Genomic DNA, 12,409 nt, shown 5'->3' with positions numbered 1-12,409 from the left:
ACTTCTAATTATCAGTCGTATTTCCAATTATCTAAAGATAATGTCCAAAACAAATTTAAACAACCCTTCCCCAATAAAAAAGAAAACAAAAACAAGAACCTCCACTGGCCAGAAGGCAAGCCCCCAAGTTGTCAGAGGAATATCCAATATAGAATGATGATTAAAATTATGACATAGTTCAATCATAGAAGATCATAGAGATACTAAAAATGTTTTCAACATATAATGATATAGGAACATTTAATGGTATGCCATGACAATAAGGCTATAAATTACATGCACAACATGATTTCTATTAAATTAAGAAAAAATAAAGAATGAAGAAAAGGATATATGCTGAAATGTTAACAACAGTCATGTCCACGTATTTGTTTTCCCCTCAGCTTTTTATACATTTCTACGTTTTTTCAATTTCCCTGCAATACATAGTATTATTTTGATAATCAATAGAAAGCATAATTTAAAAAATTTTTTAATGTTTTTATTTATTTTTGAAGGGGGGAGAGAGAGAGTGAGACAGAGCATGAGCGGGGGAGGAGCAGAGAGAGAGGAAGACACAGAATTCAAAGCAGGCTCCAGGCTCTAAGCTGTCAGCATAGAGCCCGATGTGGGGCTTGAACTCATGAACTGTGAGCCGAAGTCGGACGCTTAACTGACTGAGCCACCCAGGCGCCCCAGAAAGCATAATTTTTAATGGGATGGGAGAGAGTTCCATTTCTGGTAATGTGGAGTAGCTGGTATCTTTGGGAATGCTCATCTGATTATAATTCCAAATTATAAAAACAACTATTTAAAACCACAAGAGAGGGACGAAAAGAAGGCAGAAACTGGAGAACTGATCCTTGAAAGAAGATGCGTTGGATGAGATTTGCACTTGGTTCACTGAGGATGCTTTCTAGTTACCACAATGTGGGCAACTAAAATTCAAGCAGAAGGCCATAGTCTTAATGGTTTCAAAAGTCAGAAGCCAGGTGGCCAGAAAGTGAGGGGATAAATTCTAGAAAGGAAAGAAAGATAAGAAGGAGATTCCCCCAAATCTATATAAAAATGTCATCTAACTCTCTGGCTGACCTTGGAACTGTGCATGTGCAAGGGAAACTCTAAGAAGCCTAATTGAAAACAAAACCTAAAGGAAATTATCTGTTCTCCAAGGAGAGACAGAATTTGAAGTTTGAGTCCAGCGAAGTTAACTGCTTGCTAAAATAAAAATCAACACTCTTCAAAAGAGGAAAACAAAACCATTATTACACTATATGTTAACTAACTTGGATTTAAATAAAAATTTAAAAATGCAAAAAAAAAAAAGGAAAAAGAAAAAATACTGAAGAAAAGTCATAAATAAGTTAGTCAGAGATAAATACCACATGTGGAATTCAAGAAACAAAGTAAAGGAGCCAAGGGAAAAATGAGAGACAGAGGCAAACCAAGAAACAGATTCTTAACTATAGAGAACTGGTGGTTACTGGAGAGGAGGTGGAGGGGGAATGGGTTAAATAGGGGACGTGGATTCAGAAGGGCACTTGTGATGAGCACCGGGTGATGTATGGAAGGGTTGAATCACTGAATTGTACATCTGAAACTAATATTATGCTGTATGTTAACTAACTGGAATGTAAATAAAAGCTTAAAAAAAAAAAGAGGACAACGGAATCCAGAATCACTATTATGTATCATCCATAATGATAACTATAAAACTTTAAAAATTATCATACATGCAAAGAAACAGAAAAATGTGACAGTTAAGAGGTAAAGCACTAAAAGGACAAAAACAGACCCCAAGATAACTCTTTTGTTATAATTAGTGACAACTAGATGCAACATGGGATCCCAAAGTATCTTGTAACAATAACAAAAAGGATATTAGTGAGAAAACTGGGGACATCTGAATAATGTCCTTAGCTTAGTTAATAGTACTGTACCAATGTTGATTTCCTGGCTCTGATAACTATACTTCTGTAAGATGTTAGCACTGGGGGAAGGTAACATCTTATATGGAATATAAGAATATGGAAACTCTCTGAACTATCTTTGTACCCTTTCTAAGTCTGAACTGAAAAGCAGAGATTCAGACTGAATTACAAAAATGAAAGGTATGTTAACTAACTAGAATTTAAATAAAAATTTGAAAAACAAACAAACCCCCACCAAAACAAAATAAACCTTAGATTCCTTAACATTAAATTGTCGTTGTGCATGTGATTGTTGTGAAGTTCAACTGGGGATATTTTTGAGAAAATATAGAGAAGAAAATGGAGTAAAAATGAGTTCTTAAAACAATTATAATGTAGTTCTGTTGCTAAGATACTAATGATGTATTTGATCAAATAATTTGATTCTTTTAATATATATTTAAGGAAAATTTTAAAAAAGGAAAAACTACCACTTATCAAATTCAAATGGATGTCAAATGGAATACTACACAGCAATAAAAAGGAATTATTAATGCATGCAACAAGAATAAATCTCAAAGACTTTATGCTTTGAGAGAGTGAAAGAGACTAGTTTCAAAAGGTTACGTACTATATGACTCTATTTATATAAAAGTCTGGGGGCGCCTGGCTGGCTTAGTCGGTTAAGGGTCCGACTTCGGCACGGGTCATGATCTCACAGTTTGTGAGTTCAAGCCCCGTGTTGGACTCTGCTGACAGCTCGGACCCTGGAGCCTGCTTCAGAAGTCTCCCTCTCTCTCTCTCCCTCTCTCTCTCTCTTCCTCCCCCGCTTGCACTCTGTCTCTCTCTCTCTCTCTCAAAAATAAAGATTAAAAAAAATTTTTTTTAATGTCTGGAGAAGGCAAATACAGTGATGGAAAAGAGCTCATTGGTCACCAAGGGTTAGGGATAGAGAGTGGGTGTGACTACAAGGGTACAGCACAAAAGAAATTTTTAGGGTGATAAAAGTGAATTTTGATTATACTTATATAAATCTACATATATGTTAAAATTCCTAAAATAAAAAAAATAAAAAATAAAAAAAGGAAGACCCGATATGCTGTCTACAAAAAACTCATTTTAAAAATAATATTGCACACAGGTTCCCTCTAAAAGATTCTAACTTCTTTCAAAATTTGCTATTTCAAATGTCCTATGATCCCACTAGGAGAAATTAATAGAGTAATGGAGCTATTAAGTGAGATTATAGGATCTATTATGATCTGGAATAAGGATAAAAGCTTTTGGTACAATGTGACATATCTGACTCTGACAACTTTTCAGCTTAAGAATAATATTATTGCTTAAAATGTAAAGTCAAATTTGTGAATATTATAATAATGTTTTTGTATGGCAAAGAAAAAAAATTTTACTGTGGTAAAAAAATTCTGACCAACTCAGAAAAATTTTGAAAACAACTTCTATATAACTTGAATATGAAATTCAGTGTAAGACACGCTTGCCCTGTGTCCCTAATAATGATTTAATCTAATTTTTAAAGACTTTGATCTACTTCCATTTTGGGGAATACAGTGAACCAAATACCCTGAGAAACTATTTGCTACAAACTCCTAGAAATGTTGGGTTGAAGACAAGAAACTTTTTTAAAAAAATGTGTGGCTAACTTGAAAGGAAGGATTTCTTCCCCTGGAGGCCAAAACAAAGAGGGAAATAAAGGCAAAGCAGTAGTTACAAGAAAGGGCACTATAGCTGCCCATGGAGGATTTTCTCTCAGTGACATAGGGGCTCGGGATTTAATACTCCTTCAAATACAAGGACCCCATCTCTACTCTACCACCTCTATGTCTATCTAAGGGATCTTCAAAGGGCTAAAATGTAGACTAAAACAATTCCCTTCTTGGCAGAGAAAGGCAGAGTAGATGGAGAAAAATAAGTCTTTTTAAAAAATGTTTATTTATTTATTTTGAGAAAGAAAGAGAGAGGGTGCACACAAGTGGGGGAGGAGCAGAGAGAGAGAGAGGGAGCGACAGAATCCCAAGCAGGCTCCACACAGTCAGCGCAGAGCTCAACACGGGGCTCGATCTCCTGAACTGTGAGATTGTGACCTGAGCCGAAATCAAGAGTCAGACGCTTGACCGATGAGCTACCCACGTGCCCTGAAAAATAAGTCTTTTATAAGAATTTGTAAACATCCCTTAGTTGGATTTGGAGTTGAAATTTCCGCTACGGCAATGTACGGATGTTCCCAACCAAAACATATAAAAAACTGTCCTAAGTCAGTATAGCCCTTGGTACCAGCAAAAGCAAACAAAAAGCATTTCAGAAGAGATATACCCTCACTCTAGGTGGCAGCAGAATTCCCACAAAGTACAGATATAAGCTTAAATGATGAGTGCTCAATCCAAAATTAGCAAATGCATAAAAATACAAACCATTCTGAACAAGGATTAGCAGAAATAACAGAGAATTAGTACTCCAAGGACTCTGGATAATAACAGAAATTATAAAATAAAATGATGAAAATTATCTAAGAAATATTAAAAAAATCACACTAGTGTAAAAGTGTACACAGACTTGAAATAGAAATGACCCATCTGAAGAGAATTAGTGAATTGAAATACAGAACTGAGGAAATAATGCAGAATGGAACACAAAGAAACAGATATAAAATACAAAAGGTTAAGATAACAGGTAAAAAAGAATGTCAAGTACCAACAAATTTCCAACAGAAATTACAGAAGAAAAAAAATAGAGATCAGGCAGGGGGACAGTATTTGAAGAGATATTGGCTGAAAATATGCCAGCATTCATGTGAAAAGCTAAACTACTTCTTAATGAAAAATTATATATCGAGGAACTGAATTTCAGAAAGTAAGTATCAAAATTTTATAGGCAACTCACATGATTAAATCTTCTTGTGAAGGCAACGGCATTTGGTGCAGAACTGTATTTTTCTTTTTTATTCCATCCACAACTTGAAAGCTCCTGAAAAAATAGGTTAAAAATAAGTTCATGAAATAGCCCAGTTTTCTTATTATATTAGGGGTTTCACAACATTAAAGACAGTTGTGTCCCCTCCTAGAACCATTGTATTCAAGAGGAGCATATCTAATACTGTAACCATTCAGTTAAATCATAAAAACAAATTTTACCCGTAGAATATAAGAGGGCAAAATTCCCTATTAGAACATAGGTAACTAGACCTACACTCCACAGGGAGATTGGTGGATTCTCCTTCTGAAGATATTGGAGTGTCAACAGGAAGGACCTATAGATAACGAGAGCTAGGCTTCCTACAACGTACAGTGAACCCTACTAGTTGTCAAGCCCCATTCCCAGTCAGTTACTCAGAGCTTCCAATCAGCTTTCCAGTACCTTCTTCTTTGAGCTGACAGCTAACTACCCCATATATGTCATGAAACCTCTAATAAAAGGGCTCTTGATACCCCACAGGGTCTGTCAATAGAATTCAAAGGGCTCAATAAACTTAAAAACTTAAATTTCTATTTTATACTAACTTCTGATATGACATTCCTTTTTATCTTAAATGGAGAATACAGATTACAGAAGAATTGGCAATGCATGTGACGTTACCATTGATAAAAATCACAGATATTTTCATTTTCATATCACATTACAGTTAGTGCAGATAGCTCAAAACTATCATTGATACGCATCACTAGTTTGATATTATGAGCTCATCATCTCTGGATCTTAATGTTAACATAAAAGCACATATATATTGCTATGTGACAGTTTTACAAAATACTTTGGGAAGTGTATTTTAATAGAATTGACTTCCTTTGATTTTAAAGAAGGGTTCAGATTCATAGGCTTCATTCAGGGGCCAAGGGAGTCCAAGGTTCAAAACAGGTTAAATATCCTGCTATAATACCAATAACCACCACCAAAAAGAGATAGAATCTATAGGGGGAAAAAAAAAAAAAAGACTCTGAGGAAGCTGAGTTAGGGAAGGGAACCAAAAAAACTGAGAGAAGAGAAAGACAGAACCATATATTTACTACTCTCAGATAAGAATAGGTATTGCTCCCATTAGGCAAAAACAGGATACATTCTATTCAGAGAACAAAACACAGCCTTTGGAAATGAAAAACACACTAAGGGAGATTTTAAAAATCACTGTAAGAGTTGTGAGATAAAGGTGATAGAATCTTTTAAAAAATAAGCTCAAAACAGGATCCAAATATTCTGTTAGAGAGTCCGTAAAAGTCAATGTCTGAATAATAACAGGAGTTTTATAATTTTTTTAATGTTTATTTATTTTTGAGAGAGAGACAGAGTGTGAGTGGGGGAGGGGCAGAGAGAGAGGGAGACACAGAATCTGAAGCAGGCTCCAGTCTCTGAGCTGTCCGCATAGAGCCCACATGGGGCTTGAACCCACAAACTGCGAGATCATGACCTGAGCTGAAGTCAGACCTTAACCAACTGAGCCACCCAGGTGTCCCAATAACAGGAATTTTAAGAGAGAACAGAGAAAATAGAGAAAAATATCTTACCCCCCCAAAAAAATTTTTTTTAGTTTTATTTTAGAGAGAGAGAGTGTCTGTGTGCATGGGCATGCAAGCAGGGGAGAGAGGGAGACAGAATCTTAAGCAGGCTCCCTGCTCCACATGGAGCCCAACATGGTGCTCCATCATGCGATCCTGGGATCATGATCTGAGCTGAAATCAAGAGTTAGATGCTTAACTGACTGAACCACCCAGGTGTCCCCCCCGGCCCCGCTAAATTTTTTAATGCCCCTCCCCTAAGAAGTTTAAGAACAAGATCTGTCTAGTGTTCTTTACAGTGGATTAAATTTTTAAAACCCTCAAAACAAGGCCTAGCCTCAAAAAAACTGTAGCACACTGGAGACTAAGAGATTAAATCTGTAAGATTCAAAAACAAAACAAAATAAAACTAGATCACACGCAGATCAAAGTATCAGATACCTCAACAGCAACACTGAAAGATAAAGACAACTGAAAACAAAGTCTTCAAAATCCTAGAATTCTGTCCAACAAAAAAATGAATTAAGTATGAAAGTATACTACAGACATTTTCAGACATGCAAGTGTCAGAGAATTTGTTTTCTAGGGACCTATTCTCAGCTAGGAAAATATGTGGCTCCTCAAAACAAACGAGCAAATTAAGAAAAAAAAAAAAAAAGACATGGGATCCAAGAAACTGAGCAACCAATACAGAAAGAAAATATTGCAAAACCCAGATTATCAATAAAGGGAGATCCTGGGACATAGCTGTGAGCAGAGCTTAAGAACAACAGTCCAGATAGTAACTAAGCAAGAGATAAGAGATTCCAAGAGAGATACCTCTCAAAAATGAAACAATACCTAAGTGTTTGAACACACTGAGAAGACACATTCACTATATTCACTTCTGGCAGAAGAATTAGTGACAAGTATAGAGAAAGCTTAAGTAAGTTGTTAGCTCAAGGAACACAAAATTTAAGTAATCATGGCTCCACTGTAAAGAATAGTTGAGCCATGATTACTTATTCATGTCGAAACTGTGACATAACTATATGCGAAAAAGAGGAGGAACAGAACTGTATAAAGGTCAAGGGAAACAATATAAAAGTGTGAAATCATTTTCTATAGTACAGAGTCAATATATCATATCTAAAATTTTAAAAATCAGGGGCGGCTGGGTGGCTCAGTCAGTTAAGCGTCTGACTCTTGCTTTCAGCTCAGGTCATGGCCTCGCGGCTTTGTAGTTTCAAGCCCTGCATCAGGCTCTGCACTGGCAGCTCAGAGCCTGCTTGGGATTCTCTCTCTTCTCTCACTCTGCCTCACTCTGCCCCACTCTGCCCCACTCGTGCTATCTCTCTCAAAATAAATAAACTTAAAAAATTTTTAAAACCATAAACAGTAGACATTTAGACATATTATTTGAAAACTGGACATAAATTCCTGCAAGAAGGAATAGTTAAGGCACTGGATGAGCATGGGGCTCAAGGGTGGAGGCCGGTGGAAATACGGGACTTCTTAAATGTGATGTATGCCTGTCTTCCATAAAATTTTAAAACAGAAACAGAAAGAAATGGACTGAGAAGGGGACTGAGGAAACAGTTACGGTGATACTACAAAATCTAACTAAAACAGAAAAATTAAGGTGATGTTTGTTTCCTTATATTGGAAAAAGTGGTAGATTCAAGATATCTTGGAGGCAGGCAGGATTTGGTCAAAAATTGGATCCACACAATGTAAGCCAAGAATGAGGTGTCCAGAAGTACCAAGACTCCCAAGTTTTCGGCTTGAGTAATGGAGATAAAGAATACTAAAGGAAGAAACGGCAATCATTGCTTTAACACAGCGGACAAGCAGTAAATGCTCTGAAGATATCAATTACTTTTTTAAAATCTAAAGCTAGATCACAACCTTCAGATTTGAAATTACTAAAGGAAAATATGGAACAGAAACAACTCTACAGTAAAAAGACAACTGCTTGTTAGCCTAGATACAGGCTCATTTCACATTACCTCCTTGTACAGACAGAAAATATTTAGTGACAGATACTACACGAACATGAAAATGACATGACAGCTATATTAAAAACATCAAACTTCTAGAAAATATTTTTTCTAAAAATATTAATATAACCATATTAATGTAACTACATAAAGATAGCATATTTTAGGACAAAATTCCTCGGATTAGATCTACAAATACTGAGCTCATTTTAAACCAATTAATATAACTTCCAAATACATATTAATGCTATTAATATACAGTGTCTGTGTCAAATTGATGTCAACATAGCCATTCGATAGAGTTCAAACTCAGTTATGCAGCTTTACACAAAACGTAAATGTCATTTTCCTGTTATAAGTAAGGCTGTACCATAAATAATGAATATCCTTGCACCTTCTCTGACATTTCTGATCATTTCCTAAAAATATAGTCCTAGAAGTAAAATCACTAGGTCAAAGAGTCTGAACCCTTTCAAGGCTTTGATCCCTGTCAAGCTGCCCTCCTGAAATACCGAGTCATTTATACCACCACTACTGAGTCACTTTCCCAACAGTCTCACCAAATCTGGGTATATTTATCCTCTTTTTGTATATCACTACTTTAATTTCCCCAACTGTAAGGAAGAAGTGCCTTTGTTAAAAGAAGTGAAAAGGGGGGCGCGTGGGTGGCTCAGTCAGTTAAGTGTCTGAGTCTTGATTTCGGCTCAGGTCATGATCTCAAAGTCTGTAAGATCAAATCCCATGGTGGGCTCTGTGCTGACAGTGTGGAGCTTGGGATTCTCTTTCTCCCTTTCTCTCTCAAAATAAGTAAATAAACATTTTTTTAAAAAAAATTGAATGAACAAGATTTGTTTTAAAAAGGAGAAAAAAGGGAGGGTGGAGGCTGTGAATCACTTATAAACCCACCACTGAGAGAAAACCTATGAAAACACCTTCCCAATCTTGTTTATGTGCAAAAGGGGGCCTAGTTTTTTGTTTGTTTAAAGTAGCCAGTACTTTTATTGTCCTCTTCTGTGTGATTTAATCTTCTGGTTTTATGCTTAAAACCTTCTCATCCAGAGAACAGGTGTCTTAACAGCAGCAGTGAAAGAATTAACACTAACAGAGATTACCATGTGCTAGGCACTATTATAAGTGCTTTATACATACTCACTTGAACCTATCTTCACCATTATAAATTATTATGATAAACAAGGAACCCAGTAAAAGTGTCAGTGAATTATGGCTTTATTTTTTTACACGAAAACCTTTTGACTGCTTTTCTGACTCTTCAAATAAAAAATAAGAGGTTTTGAAAAATTCATCCAATTCTTAGAACATTTCAGCATCATTAACTTAATGGAAAAATGCTTTGTCCCTTAACAGAACCCTTGGAAGCCAACAGAAAGGAGGTGGGGATGAATCAATCTATAGTCACATCACTTGGGAGTACATAGATTAAAATTCCACTGGAGCCCTCTGTTCTAAAGGAATTTGTACTTAAAAACTGTGAAGAGGGGCGCCTCAGTCAGTTAAGCGTCCGACCTTGGCTCAGGTCATGATCTCGCCACTCTGAGTTTGAACCCTGCATGGGGCTCTGTGCTGACAGCCCGGAGCCTGGAGCCTGCTTCAGATTCTTTGTCTTCCTCTCTCTCTGCCCCTCCCCTGCTCGCGCTCTGTGTCTCAAAATGAATAAACGTTAAAAAAAAAATTTTTTTTAAATGTGAAGAAACAAGCAGGTTTTTTAAACCTCTTAAGATAGTAGCTACCATTTCCCCTTTGAGACAATTCTATATTACTAGCACATCTAATATAATAAACTGTAACTGACAAAGAACAGATTAGTGGTTCGAGGAATTAAGGACGGTGGGAAGTAGGTAGGAGTGGGGCTGGCTGACTATAAAGGGGTAGTACAAGGGAGAGAGATCTCTGTGGTATTGTAATAGTTTTGTATCTTGACTGAGATGATGGTTAGACAAAACAACACATAAGATGTTATAAATAAATAAATAAATGTTATAGCAGTCCATCCCCTGGTTTTGATACCGTACCATGCTTATAGGAGATGTAGCTTCTAGGGAAAACTGGATGAAAGATAAATGGGACCTCTCTGCGGTATTGTTGCAATTTCATATGAATCCCTAATTATCCCTGTACTATTTTTTGCCAAGTTCCAGTAAATCTGTTACTTCAAAATAAAAAGTTAAACAACAACAATAACAACAAAAATCCATTTAATGAATTATGGAGCTGAAATTGCACTGGGACTCCAAGAAAGAACTCACTAATTTCTTCTTAAACCTTGATATGCATTTGTATTAGCTAGCCTTAGAGGAATTTTGCCCTGCCCCAACTCTAACTCTCAACAGCCACTGAACTTCTCTGAGAAAAAAACTGCTCTTCCCTTTGCCTCGGACTCTGGATCTTCCTCCAAGAGACACTAGGGAACAATCTAAGAAATAAATCCTCCCACCCATGGTATCTTGCATTTGACAGCTGAGCAGCCTAGTCAAGGGTTATCCTATACTAAAACATCTCCCATGAATACCAAAAAGAAAGCTTAGTGACTCAGAGGATTTTTTTAAAGGTCTGATTTAAGAATAGGACTGATTTGAGTTGCGTACACCATGTAAGTCAGCCTCTATTTCAGCAAAGGTTCAATGAAATAGAGCAGCCTTGATACCTCTTAAAATCCGTTCAAATGGATTTAACTTAGAATTTTAAAATCAGGCAGTAAAGAGCAATCTAACAGTAACTCACACAAAAAGGCAGTTTTTAACTGGGCATTGAAAGTGTATTTGCAAGAATATTCACGGGTGCATTTTGAGCCCTGAAACTGTCGAGCCCGATTTTCCACTGAGTTTATTTCGGAAGCACATGGGAAGCAGACACCGCAACTGAGGACCACCTACCCTATGAAAGAATTACTGAATTTCACAGGAGCCACAGCTTCTCTTATGCCTCTTGTAGGTTTGTTCTGTAAAGTCAAATTCTTGATCTAAATTTCATCTTGTAGGTTCCAACACTCTTAAAAGGACTGCTCTAAGGGTGATGTTGTAGGGATACCTAAAGATAGAAGAAGAGAAAAGGCCAATATAGACCAGCATGTAGACAGAGAATGAGAGAAGAGAAGAAAAGAAAAGGCGATGGAATGTACACAAGACTGCGGGGGTGGGGGGGTCCTCACAGGAAGAAGACAGTTTGTTTTTTCACTCAAGTATAGTTGACACATGAGAGAAGATAATTATTGCTAAGGCACTCTTATGCTCAAAAATGCAAAGCTTTTTTAAAGGGATATAATATATCCGTTGGCATTCGTCCTATATGGCTATTTAGAAAGAAGTCTCAGCCACAGACGATGTGCTTGCTACAACTCCTGTATTTTTAATCAACAGAATAAAGTTTTGTAACTATAAAACTGCAATATGATATGTTAGGTCAAAAGATCAATTCTCTTTCCTAACGTACTCACATTCTCTGTTCCCCCTCCACCTTCCTCCCCACACATTAGTTAATTAATTAATTAATTAACTAACACTGCCCCTGTAACGACAGCCGAGATAAAGGCAGGTGCTACCTTCTGCTACCACCGATGCCGTGGCACACCTCCTCTCCCCGTCAGTCATGTTCCTCTTCACTCCCCTCGTTCTATTCTAAGCCTGACCTTGCTACGTAGTAAGCGAGTTCAGGTGATGAGGAGCAATCACAGAACTTACAAAACAGCCCACCTTGCTTCTAACAGAAAATTTCAAATCTTTCAGGTCTTCTTTGCTTTCTTCAAAGCTCTCACTATATTCATGAATGGTTTACATTTTAACTCTAATGCAAATGATAGTCTTCATTAAAACAAAGACAGAATTATGGTATTCCTGATGTTGGAACTTCGTATGTTGCCAAGATCATAGTCTCTGCATCACAAGAAAGCTAGCATACAGAAAGTTCTTTTACATACTGTCAAAAATATCTCAATTGTAAGTTTTTCAGAAATGTTTTAGTAAGATTCAGAATCACCTATTATGTACTTTCCCTCACTTAACCAGCATTCTTCCTCAGT

At 36.7% G+C, this 12,409-nt stretch overlaps 1 protein-coding gene across 5 annotated transcripts in view; it reads right to left on the bottom strand.

Annotated features, from left to right (window-relative positions):
• Positions 1 to 12,409, bottom strand: part of RALGPS2 (Ral GEF with PH domain and SH3 binding motif 2) — a 169,679-nt gene that overhangs the window by 103,961 nt on the left and 53,309 nt on the right. For all 5 annotated transcript variants that reach the window (XM_078440639.2, XM_078440636.2, XM_078440635.2 and 2 more), the window contains one exon: positions 4,791 to 4,874. In XM_078440639.2, coding sequence (XP_078296765.1) covers positions 4,791 to 4,874 — 84 coding nt within the window. The remainder of the gene's footprint in view (positions 1 to 4,790; positions 4,875 to 12,409) is intronic.

Source organism: Panthera onca, chromosome F1, assembly GCF_046562875.1.
Source record: "Panthera onca isolate mPanOnc1 chromosome F1, mPanOnc1 haplotype 2, whole genome shotgun sequence".
NCBI classification, from domain to species: Eukaryota; Metazoa; Chordata; class Mammalia; order Carnivora; family Felidae; genus Panthera; species Panthera onca.
The sequence above is the reverse complement of the archived record's forward strand: the minus strand, read 5'-3'. Positions and strand labels throughout refer to the sequence as shown.